Below are 23918 nucleotides of genomic sequence, written 5' to 3' on the forward strand. Positions count from 1 at the left end.
CTGAGAACTCCAATACGCAAGAATTCCTGACATTTGGGCAGAAACAGGAGAAAAAGAGAGATGAGAGAAGGTGAATCCGAGCGGGACGGCGCTCCGAAAGGAACGGCGAGGAGAAAGGATCCCCACCCTGGAAAGTCACCTACCGGCGAAAGATCAAATGAACCAGAGAATCTCCAGATGCAGAGAAAAGTGTAGCCAAGTTGATACGGAAACCGATCAGAACCCAACGCCATCTGAACTACGGGCACCCAGTCACCAAAATTGAACGCCTGTGGGGCTGCACAAGGACCTCGCCTTGAGTATACCGAAAAGCCGGGGGACGCCGCCTGGTGGGGGCTGGCACCGAGACCTCAGCTCCAGAGATTTCCCAGGCTAGGGCGGCAGAGCGAAACTGTGGAGGTCTAGAAACCATTTGACTAAGCGTCGAGGAAGGGCAATACTCAGGGCGGAAGTGGAAAGCCATCAGAGAACCTGGGAGAAAGCTGGTCTGCGCCATGCTGGGGAGGGGAGAGAAGAAGGGGTGGGTCCCCATAGAATACCCCCCACGCCACAGCAAGCTTACAGGCCCGCTAGCTAGCTGAAAGCTGTGCTTCCCAGTGCATCCCCTCCCCCCACCCCTACCACACCTTAAGCTCTCACAGACCTGGGGCTGCCTGCCATCCAGGAGGGCTGGCCTCAACAATTGCCTGAAGCCTACCACCGCAGGGGCTGTCCCTGCACAGGCCTGCTTGCCCTTTGGAGGGGCTACACTTCCGCAGAGCAGCACCAAACACCACCAGCCCCTGAGAAAAGGCCTGTAGCCCAGAAAAGCTAGAACAAGCTTAGCCAGGCTGTGAATAGATAGGCCTAATTCTCGGATGGTTTTTCTGGTTTTTCTGAGTCGGGTTGCCCCGGGGAGGAGCCTCTTCAGTTTCCAACGGCCCTGCTACCCGCCCAAGCCCCCAGGGGATGCTCTAGTGGACCAGCTGCATAGGACTGCCAGCTCCAGGCAGGACCCCCTGCAGCCCAGAAAAGCTGCAACAAGCCTGGCCTAGATGGGAAAAGATCTCAGATGGTTTTTCTGAGTTGGGCTGCCCTGGGGAGGAGCCTCTTGGATCTCCAACGGCCCTGCTACCCGCCCAAGTCCCCAGGGGGTGCCCCACTCCCGTGAAATAACTGCTCAGCACCACCAGCCCCCTGGAAGAGCCCCTGCAGCCCAGAAAAGCTGCAACAAGCTCGGCCAGACTGTGAAAAGATCCACCTACATTCTCAGGCTGTCCTTCTGAGTTGGGCTACCCTAGGGAAGAGCCTCTTAGGTTCTCAGTGACCCAGATAGCTGCTCCAGCCCCCAGGGGGTGATGCACCCCTGAAGAGCAGCTGCCCAACACCGCCAACCCCCTGCAAGAACCCCACAGCCTAAAAACACCAGAGCAAGCTCTGCATGACCAAGTGAAATCTGCTACCATCGTGGTGTGGACCTTCCAGTCCTGTCTGCCCTCAGGAAGTCCTCCTTTGCTTCAAAGAAACACTGTTAGCCCCATCAACACTCCAGAAAAGCCACACTGCCTCAAAAAAGATTGACCAACAAAGCTAGCCCTCAGGAAATATTCCAAGGCAGTGATAAGGCAAACACTGCCCGATCACGGAGAGTACAACTCCCTCAGGAGAAAGAAAACAACAAGCAAGATGAAGAAGCTGAGAAACCACCCCCAGTCAAACCAACAGGAGAACTCACCTAAAACAGTCAACAATGAAACAGATCTCTGCAGGCAGACAGACCTGGAGTTCAAAAGAGAAATACTGAAAATACTGAAGGAATTAAGAGAAGATATGAACAGTAATGCAGATACCCTCAGAAAGGAGCTAGAAAATATAAGGAGGAGCCAAGAAAAACTAGAACATTCATTTGCAGAGATGCAAACTGAACTAGGGGCAGTAAAAACCAGAATGAATAATGCAGAAGAACGAATCAGTGATATGGAAGATAGAATAATGGAAATCACTCAATCTGGTCAACAGACAGAAAACCGAATCAAAAAACTGGAAAGCAATATAAGAGACCTATGAGATAATATAAAGCGGGCCAATCTACGCATAATAGGAATTCCAGAAGGAGTAGAAAAAGATAAGGGGATGGAAAATATATTTGAAGAAATTATTGCTGGAAACTTCCCAAATCTAAAGGATACTGGATTCAAGATACAAGAAGCACAGAGGGCCCCAAACAAACTGAACTCAAACAGACCCACAGCAAGACACATCATAATAAAAATGGCAAAAGTTAGTGATAAAGAGAGGATCCTCAAGGCAGCAAGAGAAAAACAGAATGTTACCTACAAGGGAACCCACATAAGAATATCAGCTGATTTCTCTACAGAAACACTACAGGCCAGGAGGGAATGGCAAGAGATATTTAAAGTGCTCAAAGGAAAAAATATGCAAACTAGAATACTCTATCCAGCAAGAATATCATTTAAAATAGAAGGGGAAATAAAAATTTTTTCCAACAAACAAAAACTAAGAGAATACAGCAACACAAAACCCAGGTTAAAGGAAATATTGAAAGGGCTTCTCTAAACCAAAAAGAAAGGAAGGAAAGGGAAGAAAAAAGAAAAGAAAAAAAAAAAAAAGAAGAAGAAGAAGAGGAAGAACTAGGACTGAGGAAACTGCAATCAGAGAGAAGTCACTCAAATAAGCCAGCATACAGATTTAATCATGAACATGCTTCCAACAAAATAAAATTAAAAAGAAAAAAATAAAAAAGAGTCATCAAAACCATAAAATGTGGGCAAGGGATGTCAAGAGGTAAATAACCCTTTTTGTTTATATGTATGTCTCTCTTCTTAATTTTAATATAGTAATGAAGTGTTTGAACTTACAGGACCATCAGGATAAAACACACAATTATGGGAAGGGGTTAGCATACTTAAAAAACAGGGCAACCACAAGCCAAAACCAAATATTGCATTTGAAAAAATGAAAAAAACAAAATACACTCAAGCAGATAATAACAGGAGACCATCCAACCAAAAAAAAAAAAAAAAAAAAAAAAAGAAAGAAAGGAAGAATGGAGAACCATAGAATCAACTGGAACACGAGGTTCAAATGGCAACAATAAATAATCATCTATCAATTATCACCTTAAATGTCAATGGACTGAATGCCCCAATCAAGAGACACAGAGTGGCTGAGTGGATAAAAAGGCAAAAACCTTCAATATGCTGCCTACAAGAAACTCACCTTAGGACAAAAGATACATATAGATTGAAAGTGAAAGGGTGGGGAAAAATATTTCACGCCAATAGACAGGACAGAAAAGCAGGAGTCGCAACACTCATATCAGACAAAGTAGACTTTAAAACAAAAGACATAAAGAAAGACAAAGAAGGACACTATTTAATGACTAAGGGATCCATCCAAGGAGAGGATGTTACTATCATCAACATATATGCCCCAAATATAGGAGCACCCAGATACACACAACAAATATTAACAGACATAAAGGGAGATATTGATGAGAATACAATCATAGTAGGAGACCTAAATATCCCCCTCACATCAATGGACAGATCCTCTAGACAGAAAACCAATAAAGCAACAGAGATCCTAAAGGAAACAATAGAAAAGTTAGACTTAATTGATATCTTCAGGACACTACATCCAAAAAAAGCAGAATACACATTCTTCTCAAATGCTCATGGAACATTCTCAAGAATCGACCACATATTGGGACACAAAGCGAATCTCAATAAATTTAGGAGCGTAGAAATTATCTCAAGTATCTTCTCTGACCACAATGCCATGAAATTAGAAATCAACCACGGGAAAAAGAAAGAGAAAAAACCTACTACATGGAGACTCAACAACATGCTACTAAAAAACCAATGGGTCAATGAGCAAATCAAGAAGGAAATTAAAAACTACCTCGAAACAAATGATAATGAAGACACAACCTCTCAAAATCTATGGGATGCTGCGAAAGCAGTGCTCAGAGGGAAATTTATAGCAATCCAGGCCTTTCTCAAAAAAGAAGAAAGATCCCAAATGGACAACTTAACCCTCCACCTAAACGAATTAGAAAAAGAAGAACAAAAAAGTCCTAAAGTCAGCAGAAGGAAGGAAATTATAAAGATCAAAGAAGAAATCAATAAAATAGAGACTCAAAAAACAATAGAGAAAATTAATAAAACCAAGAGCTGGGTCTTTGAAAAGGTGAACAAAATTGACAAACCCCTGGCCAGACTCACTAAAAAGAGGAGAGAAAGAACCCAAATCACCAAAATTATAAATGAAAAAGGAGAAATCACAACGGATACAGCAGAAATACAAAAATCCATAAGAGAATACTATGAACAACTGTATGGCAACAAGTTTGACAATCTGGAAGAAATGGACAATTTTCTGGAATCTTACAGCCTGCCAAAACTGAATCAAGCAGAAACAGACCAACTGAACGGACCGATCACTAGAAATGAAATTGAAGAGGTCATAAAATCACTCCCTACAAATAAAAGTCCAGGACCAGATGGCTTCACAGGTGAATTCTATCAAACATATAAAGAGGAATTGGTGCCCATCCTCCTTAAACTCTTTCAAAAGGTTGAAGAAGAAGGAATACTCCCAAAGACATTCTATGAGGCCACCATCACCCTCATTCCAAAACCAGACAGAGATACCACCAAAAAAGAAAACTATCGCCCAATATCCTTGATGAATATAGATGCAAAAATTCTCAACAAAATCTTAGCCAACCGAATCCAACAACATATCAAAAAGATCATACACCATGACCAGGTTGGGTTCATCCCAGGTTCACAAGGATGGTTCAACATACGCAAATCAATCAGCATCATACACCACATTAACAAAAAAAAAGGTCAAAAATCATATGATCATCTCAATAGACACAGAAAAAGCATTTGACAAAGTTCAACATCCATTCATGATCAAGACCCTCGCCAAAGTGGGTATAGAGGGAACACTCCTGAATATAATCAAAGCCATTTATGATAAACCCACAGCAAATATAATCCTCAATGGGGAAAAACTGAAAGCCTTCTCACTCAAATCTGGAACAAGACAGGGATGCCCACTCTCACCACTGCTCTTCAACATAGTTTTGGAAGTCTTAGCCACAGCAATTAGACAAACAAAAGAAATAAAAGGCATCCATATAGGAAGAGAAGAGATCAAACTGTCACTGTATGCAGATGATATGATACTATACCTAGAAAGCCCTAAGGACTCAACCCCAAAACTCCTTGAACTGATTAATAAATTCAGCAAAGTGGCAGGATATAAGATTAACATTCAGAAGTCAGTTGCATCTCTGTATACCAGCAATGAAACATTAGAAAAGGAATACAAAAATATGATACCTTTTAAAATTGTACCTCACAAAATCAAATACCTCGGAATACACCTGACCAAAGAGGTAAAGGACCTATATGCCGAGAACTATAAAACGTTAATCAAGGAAATCAAAGAAGATGGAAAGAAATGGAAAGATATTCCATGTTCCTGGATTGGGAAAATCAATATTGTGAAAATGGCCATACTACCCAAAGCAATCTACAGATTCAATGCAATCCCTATCAAATTACCCATGATATTTTTCACAGAACTAGAACAAACAATCCAAACATTTATATGGAACCACAAAAGACCCAGAATCGCCAAAGCAATCCTGAGAAACAAAAACCAAGCAGGAGGCATAACTCTCCCAGACTTCAAGAAATACTACAAAGCCACAGTCATCAAAACAGTGTGGTACTGGTACCAAAACAGACAGACAGACCAATGGAACAGAAGAGAGAATCCGGAAATAAACCCTGACACCTATGGTCAATTAATCTTTGACAAGGGAGGCAAGAACATAAAATGGGAAAAAGAAAGTCTATTCAGCAAGCATTGCTGGGAAACCTGGACAGCTGCATGCAAAGCAATGAAACTAGAACACACCCTCACATCATGCACCAAAATAAACTCCAAATGGCTGAAAGACTTCAATATACGACAGGACACCATCAAACTCCTAGAAGAGAACATAGGCAAAACACTCTCTGACATCAACATCATGAATATTTTCTCAGGTCAGTCTCCCAAAGCAATAGAAACTAGAGCAAAAATAAACCATGGGACCTCATCAAACTGAAAGCTTTTGCACAGCAAAGGAAACCCAAAAGAAAACAAAAAGACAACTTACAGAATGGGAGAAAATAGTTTCAACTGATGCAACGGACAAGGGCTTAATCTCTAGAATATATAAGCAACTTATACAACTCAACAGCAAAAAAAACCAATCAACCAATGGACAAATGGGCAAAAGACCTGAATAGACATTTCTCCAAAGAAGATATACAGATGGCCAGCAAACACATGAAAAAATGCTCAACATCGCTGATTATAAGAGAAATGCAAATCAAAACTACCATGAGATACCACCTCACACCAGTCAGAATGGCCATCATTCATAAGTCCACAAATAGCAAGTGCTGGAGGGGCTGTGGAGAAAAGGGAACCCTCCTGCACTGTTGGTGGGAATGGAAACTGGTACAGCCACTATGGAGAACAGTTTGGAGAGACCTTAGAAATCTATACATAGAACTTCCATACGACCCCACAATCCCACTCTTGGGCATCTATCCGGACAAAACTCTACTTAAAAGAGACACGTGCACCCGCATGTTCATTGCAGCCCTATTCACAATAGCCAGGACATGGACACAACCCAAATGTCCATCGACAGAGGATTGGATTCGGAAGAAGTGGTATATATACACAATGGAATACTACTCAGCCATAAAAAAGAATGACACAGTGCCATTTGCAGCAACATGGATGGAACTAGAGACTCTCATACTGAGTGAAATGAGTCAGAAAGACAAAGACAAATACCATATGATATCACTTATAATTGGAATCTAATATAGGGCACAAAAGAACCTTTCTACAGAAAAGAAAATCATGGACTTGGAAAATAGACTTGTGGCTGCCAGATGGGAGAGGGAGGGAGTGGGAGGGATCAGGAGCTTGGGGTTATCAGATACAACTTAGAATAAATTTACAAGGAGATCGTGCTGAGTAGCATTGAGAACTATGTCTAGATACTCATGTTGCAACAGAACAAAAGGTGGGGGAAAAATGTATACATGTAAGGATAACTTGATCCCCTTGTTGTACAGTGGGAAAAAAAAAAGAATTGAAATCTACTGATGTGTTCTTTCTACAGGTGTAGGTGATTCAAATCTTAAGCCAGTCTCTGCTGAGGCAGCCTGTAAATCATTGGTCTCAGACCTCTCTGATACTCCCAGCTCTCATAAACTCTACATTAATAACCCCTGCTTCTCTGTTGGCGTAGGAGCCTTCTCTACTGCCAAGCAAACCCATGATCCATGCCCCCAAGAAACAGCCTCTCAAATAGCTTTAGGAAATGCTCTGTGTCAGCTGGTCAGCTTCCTGGCACCTTACTTCTGCCTACATTCTCCCTCCTTCATTTTACTATGCTGTTTTGCCTTGTATCCCAGTCTCCTACTTAGAACAAAAGCACATCAAGACAAGATTATATTGGCATAGTAGAAAGATTTATGGAGTTTTGTACTGCTGGTGATATTATAGATGAGTCCTAGGTAGGTAGAGAGGGAGGGAAACTGGAGAAATTTTCCACCAATTTGGAATGTCATTATTCCACAAAAATTAATTTGAGACCAGTCATCATTCTGCTTCTTTTCTGGAAAATATGGTTTTCCCTTGTTTCTGAACAGGAGAAAACAAAATGCATCACTAAAACAAATACGACTCTAAATCAAGATAGAGACTTCACACCATGAAAACCTGGAGATCAGATTTATTATGTGTACACATAAAAGATAAAGCCAGGCTTCTTCAGAGAGATCCAGTAGGCTTGTCTCAATGGCTTGTTATTGGTCTTTTGAATGACATCTGCCCCTCAGGAAATATGCTCCTATTCAGGCAACTAAAAATAACTCACTCAATTCTTTTCTTTTATGTTTGTATCTGTTCTCCCATGATTTCTTAAGAAATCTATCCATGGAGGGTGGGGGGATGCGCTGGGGTTGTGGGATGGAAATCCTATAAAATTGGATTGTGATGATTATTGTACAACTATAAATGTAATAAATTAAGAAATACAAAAAAAAGAAATATATCCAATAAAATGCAGAATTTACTTGTATCCGGGCAACTAAGGAAAAATAAAGTTCAAAAGCATTCAAGAAGATTTTCACCCCCAATAGACCAAAGTTTAGGAGCACAGGTAGACAGTCACAGGTAAACATTTACTATAATTAAAAACACAAAAATGATTAATTTATTCTCCTGTTATGAACTATAAGAATTATCTTTAATTATCCAGTGTTTAGATTTATGTATTCAAGCTTCATTCATGGCACTATAGATATCACGTCTGTTTGGAATGCATTTTCACACCCTCATCTTAGTCATTCCAAGCAATTCATGCCTGAGATTATCCACCCTAAATATGATTTTTTAAAATATATTCCAACATATTACCTTAAAACTTTCCCTCTTTTCCTCTATTTCATCACCAGACAATCATTTCAGTATTGCTCTCTTGGGGAAATCAATGTGACTAACAGATTTAGTCCCCAAGAGAAACTAATAATGGGCTGGATATTGGCCATTTCTGCAGCAACAGTGGGTCACTCTCCTGTGCAGTTAATTAGGTTATTTCCCATTATGAAGAATATTATATACAGCATTGTCTTTGGGGCAGGAGTGTTTACAGAAATGAAGATTAAGCCTCCTGAACCACTCTTCTCCTAAAAATGTACATCCTGTGACTGAACAGGCAGGTAGGAAAGATGCTTTTAAATCACAAAATAGCCCCTGTCATGGGTTCTTCCCTCTCCCTATATCCTTCAACTCCCCTTCGATTTTTGCTCCTGTGTAAAATATTGTCAGAAGTTTCCTCCGTTCTGAAATATTTTGTCCTTTTATTCTACACCATCTTTTTCCTATTATCAAATTTCAATCACTGAATTATTTTGTCTTATAAAAATTATTATACAACACATTTAATATTTTAAATTCTCCTTAATGTGAAGATTTAATATTTTACATTTCTCCTTAATGCGAAGATTTTTCAAGATTCATGTATTTCTGACTATTGTGCCTTCGAACTCATTTTAAAGTTCATTTTCCACTGTGTAAAGCAGATATCTGGGCTCACCTATTCTTACCCTATTTGAGGACCAAATTCTATTTTAAAGCAGAGGAAGGAAATCTCAGTCCTCAACCTCTAGGATTCTTGTGTTTTCCTCTCCTTTCCTATCATTTTCCTCTTGTTGTGATGGCTCTGGCCAATGCCTAGGCTGGGAGGCTATGCTCAGATTCAAAAAAGATTCTGGCCTTGTGCCAGGGGATGGTACAGAGGAGCTGATGGCTACAAGAGAACTGCTTAAGGACTGGCCAGGCTGTCTGAAGAAAAAGGAAAGTGGATTTGGAAGAGTAATATCCAATGAAAAAGAAAAGATAGTTCAGAAAGGAAAGGCTGATTTTATTTTAAATGAAAAGAGAACTCAGGGATGAATAAGGTTAGAGTGATCCTATCAAATATAAATAATTCTAGCTTTTTAATGACTTTTTCTATATGCAGGTATAGAACATTACTGAGAAAGACCATAAGACTGGAAGTCAGGCTGACCACTAGTGCGGGTTCTGTAAATGTATTGCTGTAAATACACTGGCTAGCCATTTAACATCACCGGGTTGTTCTCCATTTGTAGAATGAAGTCATTGGACACAGCAATGTCAAAGTTGTTTCCCACTGCTATGCAAACCTATAATTCTAATAATATTTTAATAAATATTTTATAAATACATATATAATCTAATACTTTTATAAATATTTTATAAATATATGATCTAATAATATTTTATAAATATTATATATATATATATATATAAAATCTAATTTAAAGATGTGTCTCTCCAGGCACTGAATAATGGATAGATTTTAAATCTCCAACAGGAAAGATGGGAAATTCTACAGGGACTTGGCTTCTGAAAAGCTCCTGGGGTTTCACACAAGTCACCTGTGTTTCCTAAGAGAGCAGAGAAACCAAGTGTGTAGTCTTTTTCTTCAAGCAAGCTCATGGACAGGAGGACTTCCTCAACAACGGTATATACTAATTCCAGATGTTTATAGCAGAAAAGGTGGGACCTTTTTTACTTATCTAAATACTTGCATTTGTACATATGTAACTGGGTTATCACCAGGAAGCACAAGATTGTGGAGAGGTATTATGAAATTCAATTCCTCTACATATTTGTGAGGACTATATTTTGATTCTTATAGGAACAATTTAGTACTTATGTCTAGACAATTCATTCTTCAAATATTCCTTGAGCTTTTTCTATGTGTCAGCCTGTTTCTGTCAAGGGTTACAGTGTTGGACAAAGCAAAAAGAGTCCCTACACAATGTATGAAAAGCTATAAATGTTAGAACTAGGGAAAGTAAAATATTGACTGGAGGTTAAGGGATATTTTAGAGTGATTATTTCCTAATTTTTTAGAGGTTAGTCACCTGTCAGCTGAACCACCATGGCCAGCTACCCATTCCATTCTACCAAACCATAGCTACATAAATAGAGCACTCTTAAGTGTTCATAATGTATTGATATATGTTGACTTAAACCATGAGAGGCCACCTAAGCAAAGGTGTACAATGTTCCACCAGTGCCTCTTTTAATCATTTTATTCTTATTTTTCCTTTTGTATTCTTTTTAATTCCCTCCCCTGCCTCCCTTTTATTCTCCTGCTCCTTTTGAATCCATCTTCAGTCTTCCTCTTTCTTTAGGCTTAATCAGGACACTATAATTATTTAGCTATGTCCTCCTTTTAATAATATCTAAGAATCAAATTCTGACAGTTCATGAAAATGGCTGATTGGATGAGAAAAATGTTGAGTCCTTTAATTGCTCTGTTAGTCTTCAGTAATTATGAGTGAATCTTTGTTTTCAAACATTTTAATTAGCCAATCCCTAACTCTTCATGTTCTTTGATTTTTTTATCAAGAAATCTAACATGTGTACTGAAAAATATATTTCAAAATCTAGAGTATTTTCTTAAAGCTCTAAAAAATCAAAATCAACTATTGGTTTTCAAATTATGTATTATACAAACTGCTTACTTTTATGCCTTAATATTACAAAGAAAATTTTTCCTAATGTAATTATACATTTCTATTAACACTAATTTTAATAACTGTATCACTATGTATATATATATATGCATACATATTTATAACAGAATTAAACCTAATGTTTGACATTTAAATTGGTCAAAGTTTTACCAGCTGTAAAGTGTGATGAACATTTCACACACACAAAAAAAAAAATCTTTTCCTGAACAAAAAGAACCATAAGGAGTATTATTGTACCAGACGGTATTCAAGATTCTTGATACATGATTTCAAAATATTTTCTTTACCTTTGAAACAGTCTGTATTTTCTCCATCAGTGTATGAAGGTGCCTATTTCAATGAGACTTTGTTGGTTTTTGATAAAAACAATTGTAAAATTTTTACTAACTTAATAGGAAAATTATAGTATTATATTTCATATTATTATACACACACACACACTTGCATAGTGTACATTTCTGAATTCTCTCTTCCTATCATTTGTCCATTGTCTATTATCATTATTATTTATTATCACTATACATTAGGCCTTAGAGGTTTTATTAAATCATTTGAACTCTCTTTTTATACTATGAACAGATCAACTTTTTGTCTTTCTATAGTGTTTCAAATTCAAGTATGATTTTTGTGGTGGTTTGGGGTAGACTGTTTTAAGCACATGCTGGAAACAGCCTTCAGAGGTATCTTTATTATTCTTCATTTCTATACCCATTTCTAACTTTAATTTAATTTTTCCTGATTATATTTTTAAAAGGTTGTCTATTTTTTATTTTTTAAACCACTTTATACTGGTCATATACACTCTTCCAACTTTCTGAAATTGAATATTTTTGTTTTAAATTACTTTTTACTTGAATTTTTTGAGTTTATGTTGTACATTCTTTTCAGACTCCATAAGCTGTCTGATTATTTCAAGCATTTGAATAAAAAGGAGAATTTAAAGCAATATATTGCCTCTGAGTGCAGTTTTGCTGTACTAAATGATTTATACCATAGGTTCACATTATTTTGTATATAGTCTATTATCAATTAAGTAAAAGTACAATTTTAAATTATCAACATTTAACATAACATTTTCAGTACCTCCAAGCTGATTCCTTCTTTCTTTTGTTTCAGATCACTTGAGAGTCTTCCTTTCTTTACAATTCAATGGACCAAACAAATAGTTCTGTGGTAACTGAATTTGTGTTAGTGGGACTTACACAATCCTTAGGAATGCAGTTTTTACTTTTTCTCTTATTCTCTACATTTTATGTGGGAATTATCCTGGGAAACCTCTTTATTGTGTTCACAGTGATTTCCGATTCTCATTTACACTCCCCCATGTATATTCTGCTGGCCAACCTGTCACTCATCGACCTGGGCCTTTCGTCTACCACAGTTCCTAGGATGATCTCAGATCTTTTCAGTGATTGTAAGACCATTTCCTTCCACAACTGCATGATACAAATGTTCTTTATCCATGTTACAGGAGGAGTTGAGATGGTTCTGCTCATAGTCATGGCATATGACAGATACACAGCAATATGCAAGCCTCTCCATTATCTAACTATAATGAATCCCCAAATGTGCATGCTTTTGGTAGTGGCTGCTTGGATAACTGGAGTGACTCATGCTGTCTTTCAGTTTGCCTTTGTCATAAATTTACCTTTCTGTGGACCTAATAATGTGGGGAGCTTTTACTGTGATTTTCCTCGGGTTATTAAACTTGCATGCATAGATAATTATGGACTAGAATTTGTGGTCACAGCCAACAGTGGCTTCATATCTATGGGCACCTTCTTTCTCTTAATTGTATCATACATCTTTATTCTGGTCACTGTCCGACAACATTCTTCAAAGGATTTGTCCAAAGCGTTCTTCACTCTGTCAAATCACATCACTGTGGTGTTTTTGTTTTTCCTTCCTTGCATGTTTCTCTATGTGTGGCCTTTCCCTACTAAGTCACTGGATACATTTTTTGCCATTGTGGACTTTGCTGTCACCCCAGTTTTAAATCCTGCCATATACACTTTAAGGAACAGAGATATGAAAGTAGCAATAAGAAGGCTAAGTCGACAGGTCGTAAGTTCTAGGGAGATGACATAACAGATTTCATTGATAAGAGCAAAAGACGAATGTCATGGTCCATCCCGACCCTCATGACCACTATGAACACTATAAAATGTGTACATTTTCATTATTGCCTTTGACAAGTCTGTGGAAAAGGAAGTATTGAATCAAGGAATTTAATTACATAGAGTTGCAGCAATTTTTGTTAATCATAAGAATAAAATGTTATATTTCTACCTAAAATACAAATCTAAATTGTAGTTACCACCAATGGCTACATTTGATTTTCACATGGATATTTTATATTTACAAATAAATGTATATATGTATATACATGTAATTTAACTTCATCAGTACCATCAACTGATAGTAAGTATAAATAGAAATTAATTAATATTTCTTATGGAAATTATGTGAATCCAATGGATAGAATATGGGTTTATATAAACCAGCAGACATTAAAATGGAGGAGGAAACAATGTCCATCCTAACTGTACTTTAAGTTAGACAAATAGGAAGATCAACACTATCACTATGTTAAAATCTTAAGAACTGTTTTCAGGATTTGATTGTTAATGTTTTGCACAATGTTATGTTTATAAATAGACTCTAAAACCTTCTATAAAGCAAAATTTGCCTATGTTCCATTTTTTCAATATTGTTCAAAATACTCCTTGATTCAGTCTTTAAAAAATCTACAATTTTAGGAGTTCCCGTCGTGGCTCAGTGGTTAATGAATCTGACTAGGAACCGTGAGGTTGTGGGTTCAATCCCTGGCCTTGCTCAGTGGGTTAAGGATCTAACGTTGCTGTGAGCTGTGGTGTACGTTGCAGACACGGCTTGGATCCTGCATTGCTGTGGCTCTGGTGTAGGCCAGTGGCTACAGTTCCAATTAGACCCCTAGCCTGGGAACCTCCATATGCCACGGGAAGTGGCCCTAGAAAAGGAAAAAAAAAAAAAAAAAACTACAATTTTAGAAGTATTTGAAGGGATTTATTTCCTAGAGGAGGATAATCCAATCAGATCTTATTTGATGTGCTCATTCTTAAACTAGTGCTTAGGACAAAGAAGATGATTGACACCTTCCAGGTAAAATCTGGAAGATCTGTTGATTAAAGAGCATAACTGAGAGATTGCTTGGGTGTCTTTCTATGTCTAATTCAAGGGACATTAATTGTGGTAATTCATCTTAGTTTTAACCACTGTATGGTAATTGAAGCTGCTCAATAAAATGATAAGTGATCAGAAGTGGGACTTTCTGATTATTGGTCAAAGTATTTTTGCTATATTTTCTCCACAAATTCTTAGCTATCCCCTTTTCACAAAATCTAAAGCATTATTGTTTACTGTTTTAACATGTATGGATTTTAATTTCACAGCTTTATCTTGTTTTACTATGATTCTTTATCATTTACCTTTAAATTCAGTGAAGGCCATACAAATACCTAAGTGAGCCCACAAACTGTGACAATAGCCCTTAACTCAGAAAGGTTTTGTGTATTTCCTCACGGGAAAACTTGTGAGACTATAAGAGTTGATCTCAGTAGCTCAAGTTCAGGCTACTTCCAAGATCTCCTTGCCTGCCTCTGATCATTTTCATAAATGGCTCTAAATTAACCAAATGATTTACTAAGCAGGACAATGTATATAGATTTTATTCTCTTTGAAATTTTACACTTCATGAGAAAGTTGTGAAAAAAAGGAAAATCAGCACATTTCTTTGCTCTGAAAATTGCTATAGTCTTTTCCAGTAATGAAGGAGGTAGGTGGAATGTGAAAGTGAAATATATTAGCAAAACTAACCAAGTCATAGATAGCATTTTATGGACAATGAGATGCTTCTATCAATAGCATGTGTATTTTCAGGAAAAATGGAACAATCATGAGGTTGGCTTAAATACTTAGAAGAGTTAATACGAATAATATTAACAAGGATAGTCCCTCTTGTGTTATACAACTTAGTGTTATACAAGCATTATAAGTATAAGGCTCTTCTCCAGATGGTCCTTTTTTTGGTGGTCCTTTTCCCCATATTTCTCCAAATCTGGTGTTCTCTTTTCTACGTTATTACCCTCCTTCCTACAACTGCAGTGAAACCTAGTTTGGGGGCTTTTCTTTCACATAAAGGTACAATTCCAACTCTTAGAAGTTTGTTTGTTTTTGTTTTTGTTTTTGTTTTGAGAGCTTTTCATACAATATACAGTGAACTAATTTTTAAAGCAGGAAACCTAGAGGCCAGAGATTTTGAATGACATACCCAAGTTCACACAGTGGATTTTTGCTAGACCCTTCAAATCTCATTACTTTAATCTCAGTGAAATTTATAGCCTTAAGGTGTTTATCTTTAAATAGGGGGAAAAGATATTTAAGACAAACATATAGCAGTCTAATGGTTGACTTCCTAAGCTAAATCTAGTGTGCATGGAGAAGGTGTTTTTGGTTCAATTTTAGCTGACTGCTCCTGGTTGCTACCACCAATGTGTAAGATTTTGATTACACCAACGTGTAGGATTTATTCAATAAACCTAATGTGTAACTTAGAAGCAATACAATTCTTCTAATTATTTCTTAAATAATTTTTGAAGAGTCAGAGATAAGCTTAGAAAGGGGACCCTGTGCTTACGTAACAAACGGTCCCACTCTGAGGACTCCACGTTATCATTTTATCCTCAGTAGCATATACTTAGGAAATGAGATGTCTTAACTAAGCAAGCAAGGAATTCCTTTTGCTAAAGAATACCATATCTGAATTCTTACTTGTTACCATGGTAGAAAATCATTTTGCTACAAATGAGAATCTTTTGGAAATTCATTATCCTTGTTATATAACCTATAGAAAGAGAACTATCAAGTTTGTTCTCTTTAAATAAAATGAAATGGTTTCACATCAGTAGATATCCAGGTTCAATTCTAAATTGTATTCCTTGATTCTAAAGAAACATGCCCACCAACGAGGCATGTCAGAAATGGTCTCACAATAGGAATCCCATTCTCTTTATTGTTGATGATTACTATATTTATTACTGTGCTAATAAGCAGAGGGGGACTAAAATGAGTGTTTATGACTTGTTTTACTATTAGATTTCTTTTTATACTCAGAAATAAAGTCAGAATTGCTAAATATTTATAGGACATTAAAAAGAGTAACATGGAGATTTATATGGATATTTAATATGGATAGGGCTAAGAGATGGATAAGGAAGAAAAAATATAATATCCAAGGGCCATGGGATAACTAATTAGGTAAGTACTGAAGAGTAATAATACTACTTCCCCAGAAATTTGATGAGTAACATTCTATTGCTTCTTCTCTCCCTGACACCCATCAATTTCCACTCCTCTCTTTTACACTTTACTTGCCTTTTAATTCCTATACTTCATCCTACAAGTATTCTCGTGGCCGTGCTTCTCCTTCAGGATACCAATCCATTTTCTACTTCACTTACTTCAAAACTTCTAGACGGAGTGAGTACTCACTTGCTCTCCTCAGTATACAAGGTAACAGCCTTCTCACCTTATGTCCAACAACCACTTTTCAGGCTGTGACATAGCAGATATCAACTTATAAAGATATCCCAACAATATCTCTACATGTCATTATCATCACCCTTTACCTTCTTCAAATGTTATCCTTGTTTCTAAAAGTTCTCTGTATAGTACATATTGCCATACTAGTTCTTATTATTATCAGAATTAAAGCCACGTCAATGCTCACAATCACTCAGAATAAACATACTGGCATTATCCTCTTGTTTAAATTCCCACTTCATGTTGAGACATGTCCTGATATTACTACCTTAATAATGGATATTATGTATTAACTATTTACCACTTGTTAGAAGTATATTAAACAATTATTCATAATTCCTCCATAGTTCTTCAATGTTTACGTAATAATACACTAATCCTATAAGAGGCATTCCAGATTCCTTTTTCAATTTCATCTCCTATTAAAGCTCCTTCACATTGCTCTCAGCAAACATTTTCCTTCACTTTTTCTTCATTCTTTTCCTTTTAACCTCTTTCTGTCATTTTTTAAATATAATTTTTGTTATATTTTTCACCTCTAATTCATTTTATTTTGACTTTATCTTCTAGGCATTTTCATATTGCCATTCTTAGCTATAAATTCTATCAGATATAAATTCTTATAACTTCTCTTTAGACTCCTCAGAAATTTAAACTTCCATAAACCTGAATCTCTACATCTGTCTTAGCTCTTATGCTGCTATCCAAGCTTCTGACAGATTATGAAAAATATATTGGAATTGTGCCCCACATTCAATACTTATAGATTATTACAATAGTAGGAAACAGAGGAATACAGGAAAGAGAAATCTTGCTATGATTGCTATTTATTAGAATACAAGTAAATTTTTAAATGACTGGAGCAGCCAGGGTTCTTCTATGAATCAGAAGTGATAAATTTTACTACCAATAATTATATAAATCTATGTGCAATTACTAAATAGCAAAAACTGTGCAAAATACTTTATATTTACTACTTAATTTGAAATTCATAATAACCACAAGAAGGAGTATAATGGTATTCATGTTTTAAAAATGGTAAAAATAAGTAGGATGAATTCAAGATCCACAGATACATACATGACCCACAGACTGCAAGTACCTCACTCAGCAAAACTGTGAATGAGGATTTGTTTTAATTTGATAGAAAAGTTTCCAATAACTGTACACAAAATTATGGTAATGGACAACTAAGCCACTAAAATACCTTCTCAAAAATTATATCATAAAAAGCCTTTGTAAATATGAATATCATACAATTTTGTATGTATTTAAGAGCTAAAATATGGTCCACAGAATATGAACTGTTATGAAGTTCAAGGAAAAAGGATATAAATGCAGGGGGATGATATAGACAAATCTGGTGGAGAGGGTAACATGAAGAAAATATTTTATGAGGCATAAGCCTAACATAAGTGGAAACACTATGACCTGGATAACTGGACTATAAATTGTATTCAGGGAATGAGTGTGGGATAAAATGCTGCGTTTGGATGTGGAATGTGGGATAAAATGGTGTGCACTCTGAAAGCCTTTATATAACAAACCATAGAATGTCATTGTGAGTGTGAGCAGAATGACACAAAATGAGGCTTTGAATTTAACTACAGTAATTCTGACTTCTCACTCCTTTCTCTAAGGTAACTACAGAAACTATTTCCTGGCATGAATCAATAAGTGAAACAAATCACTCCATGGTGACTGAGTTCATTTTTCTGGGACTCTCCAATTCTCAGGAACTCCAGACTTTTCTATTTGTGTTCTTTTTGGTATTCTATGTAGGAATTGTGTTTGGAAACCTTCTTATTGTCCTAACTGTGGCTTCTGATTCTCACCTTCACTCCCCCATGTATTTCCTGTTGGCCAACCTCTCACTCATTGATCTGTGCCTGTCTTCAGTCTCAGCCCCCAAGATGATTGCTGACTTTTTCAGTAAATGCAAGGTTATCTCTTTCAAGGGCTGCCTTGCTCAGATATTTCTCCTTCACTTCTTTGGTGGGAGTGAGCTGGTGATCCTTATAGCCATGGCCTTTGACAGATATGTGGCCATCTGTAAACCCCTTCGCTACACCACAATTATGTCTAGCAATGTATGTGTTGGCATTGTTGCTGCTGCCTGGGGAACTGGCTTCCTCCACTCAGTGAGCCAGCTGGCCTTTGCAGTGAACTTACCTTTCTGTGGTCCCAATGAGGTTGATAGCTTTTACTGCGACCTTCCTAGGGTCATCAAACTTGCTTGTACAGACACCTATAGGTTGGATATCATGGTCATTGCTAACAGTGGTGTGCTCACTGTGTGTTCTTTTGTTCTCCTAATCATCTCGTACACTGTCATCCTAGTGACCATCCAGCATCTCCCTTCACAGAAGTCATCCAAGGCCCTGTCTACTTTGACTGCTCATATCACAGTAGTTCTTTTGTTCTTTGGACCATGTATCTTCACTTATGCCTGGCCATTCCCCATTAAGTCATTAGATAAATTCCTTGCTGTGTTTTATTCTGTGGTCACTCCTCTCTTAAACCCAATTATATACACACTGAGGAACAAAGACATGAAGACTGCAATGAAACGGCTCAGAAAATGGAATATGAACTCGAGGATAAAGCCTTAGATCTCCTATAACTGTTAAGACTAATCTAGGATAATGACACCATATATATTGAAGTGAGTAAATTACTTAGTAAATTTCATGAAAATTATACCTTCTATTTTCCTATTCCTTAGCAACTGTCGAAGCACATTCACATACACAGCCTCAACGTATTCTTTGATAATCCTGTAATCGTTATTTTTTTTTTCCTTTTATGGCCACACAACTTATGAAAGTTCCCAGGCCAGGCACTGAATATGAGCCATGGCTGTAGCAACGCTGGATACTTTGACCAGCTGTGCTGGGTCCAGGATCAAACCTATGCCTCTGTAGCAACCTGAGCCATCACAGTTGGATTTTTAACCCATTGCACCACAGTGGGAATTCTGTAATTGTTCTATTTTTGAATTCAGATGCAGTTAATATTATACTTACAAAATATGATCTCACTAATTCTTAGAACAATGAAATGCATAAATATCTTAGTATTCCTATACTCCGGTACCTTCTGAATGTTTCTAAGGGTAACAGAAACTAGGTTAACTTATGATTGTTTCTTAAATTTGTATTTGGTTCATTTTCATTAAAAACATGATGGAAGCAACTGCAATAAACCTAACTCAAAAAAAAAAAAAAAAAAAACACACGCTTGGTAATAAGGAGATATATATGTCAACTTTTAAGAGGTTTAAAAAAGAAACTCCTCCCATTTATAACAGCCCCACTACTGTCACTGTAACAACCCATAATCCATGAATATATTATCAAGAGTGACAGGAAGAGTGAGTCTGCCAACATAAAATTTGCCTTGTAGGCAACATGACATCTTGCAGTATACAACAATAGCCCTTAAGCATTAAAAAATATTTAAAGAGATTTGAGTCTCTCAACTTATTGGTACAAAATGTTTCATTTGGATCCATCCATGTCATTTTTTATTGTTAGCTTTTATGAATATAAGCTTTGAAGTCAAAAAGAGATGGGTTCAACTCTACTTACACCTTACTAATCATAACTTTAAGTACATTAGCTTTCCTAAGATTCAGTTTCTACATGTGGAGAAGAGAGATAATAATACTTATCTTATGAGGGATAATGAGATAATAGATTTTAATCAGATAAATAATGAATTTTATGGCATATTTTCAGGACTTAATAAATATAAGTACTATTATTACTATATAAAACCTATATGTCAACAAGCAAGAGTTCTCAACTTTTATCCCAATGTTCTTGAGGAATATGACACAATAAAATATTAACAATTGTAATGGAAATCTGTATATTTATCTGCAAGTCTGAAGTGTGTAATCATGAAGTATATTCCACCATCCTAAGAAAACATGCCAAAAATTCAAGGTAGAAGTAGAAGAAAATACAGTTGAAAAAAGCTTGAAAAATGATGCTAATAAATAACTCTTCTCTCTAGATAGAATTACCCAACCAGGTTAAAACTGGAGATTAAATATTTTAAGTAAAAAACGAATATAATGTTTTAAGATGTGGCTTGAAGCAACAGATAAAGAGGATCAGATAATAAGAGAGTTAAAACTGTTTACTGCAGGAGGAAAAAAGAACAGCAATCCCATAAATAAGTTAAAAACACATAAGAAAATTAGTACATGAGAAAATAAATCAGTGGGAAAAGGGCCTATTAATGTGTTGGTGGAATAACTGGATAGAAATACGGGAAAAGATATATAGTATCTATTCACTACACCATGTGCCAGAACAATTTCTAAGTGAATAAAAGAATAATTTTTAAAAACTATACATATATTATAAGAAAATATAAGTTTATATCTTAGTTTATGAATGATAAACACTGATAATATTGAATACAAAAAAATTAATATTTTAAATGCATGCTAAAACTGAGAAAGTAAAAAAGATGAAACAGATTCTACAGGAATGATTTACAACTCACATCACAAAGAACAGAGCTATAGTTTAAAAAAAAAACTTCTAAAAAGACACCAATGTACATAGAAAAATTGGAAAAATGTATGAATTTACAGTTCATATACAAGAAGATAAAATTCAAATATAAAAAATAAAATTCAAATATAAAAAATAAAATTCAAATATAAAAAAATGTTTAATCTGTCATGTTAAGATATTATGAAGAGTAAAACTAAGCTGAAATAGCAGTTTTGACTTCTCAAGCATCAAATATCTGACATCAATATTAAAGAAGGCCTATTGATTAAGTTGTACAGAAGGGGAGTTCACATGCATTATTTTATTTTTTATTTATTTATTTGTCTTTTTGTCTCTTTAGGGCTGCACCACATGGCATATGGAGGTTCCCAGGCTAGGGGTTGAATCGGAGCTGTAGCCGCTGGCCTATGACACAGCCACAGCAACGCAGGATCGGAGCCTCATCTGTGACCTACATCACAGCCCATAGCAATGCCAGATCCTTAACCCCTTGAGCGAGGCCAGGGATCAAACCCACGTCCTCACGGATGCTACTCGGGTTCCTTAACTGCTGAGCTAGGAGGGGAACTCCTCATAGGTATTATTTATGAGTATACAAAATAATATAACATCACAGCAAGATAATATCCACAAATATTATAATATTACTAGCTTTTGACACAGAAATCCTAATTCTACCTTAAGGATACATTTGTGAAAATACCAAATAACCAAGGTACAAGGTTACTTGTTGAAGCATTGTTTTTAATAGCAAAAGAACAGAAATTATTCAAATGACAATCAGTAAGAACTACCTAAATTAATTGCATAAATTATACATGGTAGAACATAAAGCAACTACTAAAATGTTGAAGAGTACCTCTAAATACTGCCCTGGAGGAATCTATACGGCATGTGTAAAGTGAAAACACTAAGGTGGGAAGAATGACACTAGCATGCTAATTTTTGTGTTAAAATTGATATACATATATTTAGACTTAATGTATATATAATTATAAATATATACATCATGAGAAACAAAAAAATTTTAAATGTTTTCTTAGAAGGAAGAAGGAAAGCAAGTAAGGGACAGGAATAAATGCTAAACTATTCTGAACATGTCCTATTTTGTACTTTTGAGTTTGAAATCATGTATGTGTTCACATAACTTTAAATTAAATTAAAAGCAGCAATCTCTAAAAGTGCAGTTCAAACCAAAACAGTTGATTTAATGGTATCTGTGTGTATGTCTGTGTGCACTCCGGTGTGCGTGAGTTGTCTATAATATGGAAATAAAAAGATATTTCATGTCAAACCACAAATAAAATTCAATTTTTGACTCAATTAATTGTTTTTTATTGTTACTTCCCAAATACAATTTTCTTTCTACTCTACAGCATGGTGACCCAGTTATACATACATGTACACATTCTATTTTCTCACATTATCAGGCTCCATCATACGTGGCTAGACATACTTCTCACTGCTACAGTGCAGGATCCCATTGCTTATCTGTTCCAAAGGCAATAGTCTGCATCTATTAACTCCAAGTTCCCAATCCATCCAGCTCCCTCCCTCTCCTTCCCCTCCCCTTGGCAACCACAAGTCTATTCTCCAAGTCCATGATTTTCTTTTCTGTGGAAAGTTCATCTGTGCCCTATATTAGATTCCATATATAAGTGGTATCATATGGTATTTGTCTTTCTTTTTCTGACTTACTTTACTTAGTATGAGACTCTCTAGTTGAATCCATGTTGCTGCAAATGGCATTATTTTGTTCTTTTTTATGGCTGAGTAGTATTCCATTGTTAAATATATATAGCACTTTCTTAATCTATTCATTTCTTGATGGATATTTAGGTTCTTTCCATGACTTGGCTATTGTGAATAGTGCACCAATGAACATAGATGTGTATGTATCTATTTGAATAAAAGTTTTGTCCCAATATATACCTAGGACAGGGATTGCTAGATATAGTATTTCTATATTTAGTTTTCTAAGGAAACTTCATACTGTTATCCACAGTGGATGTACCAATTTCCATTCCCACCAAGACTGCAAGAAGATTCCCTTTTCTCCTCACTCTCTCCAGAATTTGTTATTTGTAGACTTGTTAATGATGGCCATTGACTGGTGTGGGTTGGTACCTCATTGTAGTTTTGATTTGCATTTCTCTAATAAATAGTAATGCTGAGCATCCTTTCCTGTGCCTACTGCCCAATCCATATGTCTTCTTTGGATAAATATCTATTTAAGCCCATTTTTCAAGTGGATTGTTTGGTTTTTTTTTATCATTGAGTAGTATGAGTTGTTTGCATATTTTGGAGATTAATCCTTTGTCAGTTGCATCAATTGAAACTATTTTCTCCCATTCCCTAGGCTGTATTTTGGGGTTTTTGTTAATGTTTTTCTTTGCTATGCAGAAGCTTGTAAGTTTGATTAAGTACCATTGGTTTATTTTTGTTTTTATTTCTAGTGCCCTGGGATACTAACCTAAGAAAACATTTGTATTGTTAATGTCATAAAATGTTTCGCCTATATTTTCTTCTAGGAGTTTTATCACATTATGTCTTATGTTTAAGTCTTTAAGCCATTTTGAGGTGAGTTTGTGCATGGTGTGAAGGTGTGTTCTAGTTTCACAGATTTTTATGCAGCCGTCCA

The 23918-nt window shown here is 36.3% G+C and overlaps 2 protein-coding genes across 2 annotated transcripts; both read left to right on the forward strand.

Annotated features, from left to right (window-relative positions):
• The first annotated feature begins 12300 nt into the window (after positions 1-12300).
• LOC100152710 (olfactory receptor 4F6-like) lies at positions 12301-13253 on the forward strand. The gene has a single exon (XM_001927719.2). The coding sequence runs from the start codon at positions 12315-12317 to the stop codon at positions 13251-13253; it is 939 nt and encodes a 312-aa protein (XP_001927754.1). The 5' UTR covers positions 12301-12314.
• Positions 13254-17958: 4705 nt separating this feature from the next.
• LOC100157953 (olfactory receptor 4F4) lies at positions 17959-19357 on the forward strand. The gene has a single exon (XM_013989084.2). It carries the CDS (start codon positions 18440-18442, stop codon positions 19355-19357), a length of 918 nt encoding a protein of 305 aa, XP_013844538.2. The 5' UTR covers positions 17959-18439.
• The last annotated feature ends 4561 nt before the right edge of the window (positions 19358-23918 follow it).

This window comes from Sus scrofa, unplaced genomic scaffold (genome assembly GCF_000003025.6).
Source record: "Sus scrofa isolate TJ Tabasco breed Duroc unplaced genomic scaffold, Sscrofa11.1 Contig534, whole genome shotgun sequence".
NCBI lineage: Eukaryota > Metazoa > Chordata > Mammalia > Artiodactyla > Suidae > Sus > Sus scrofa.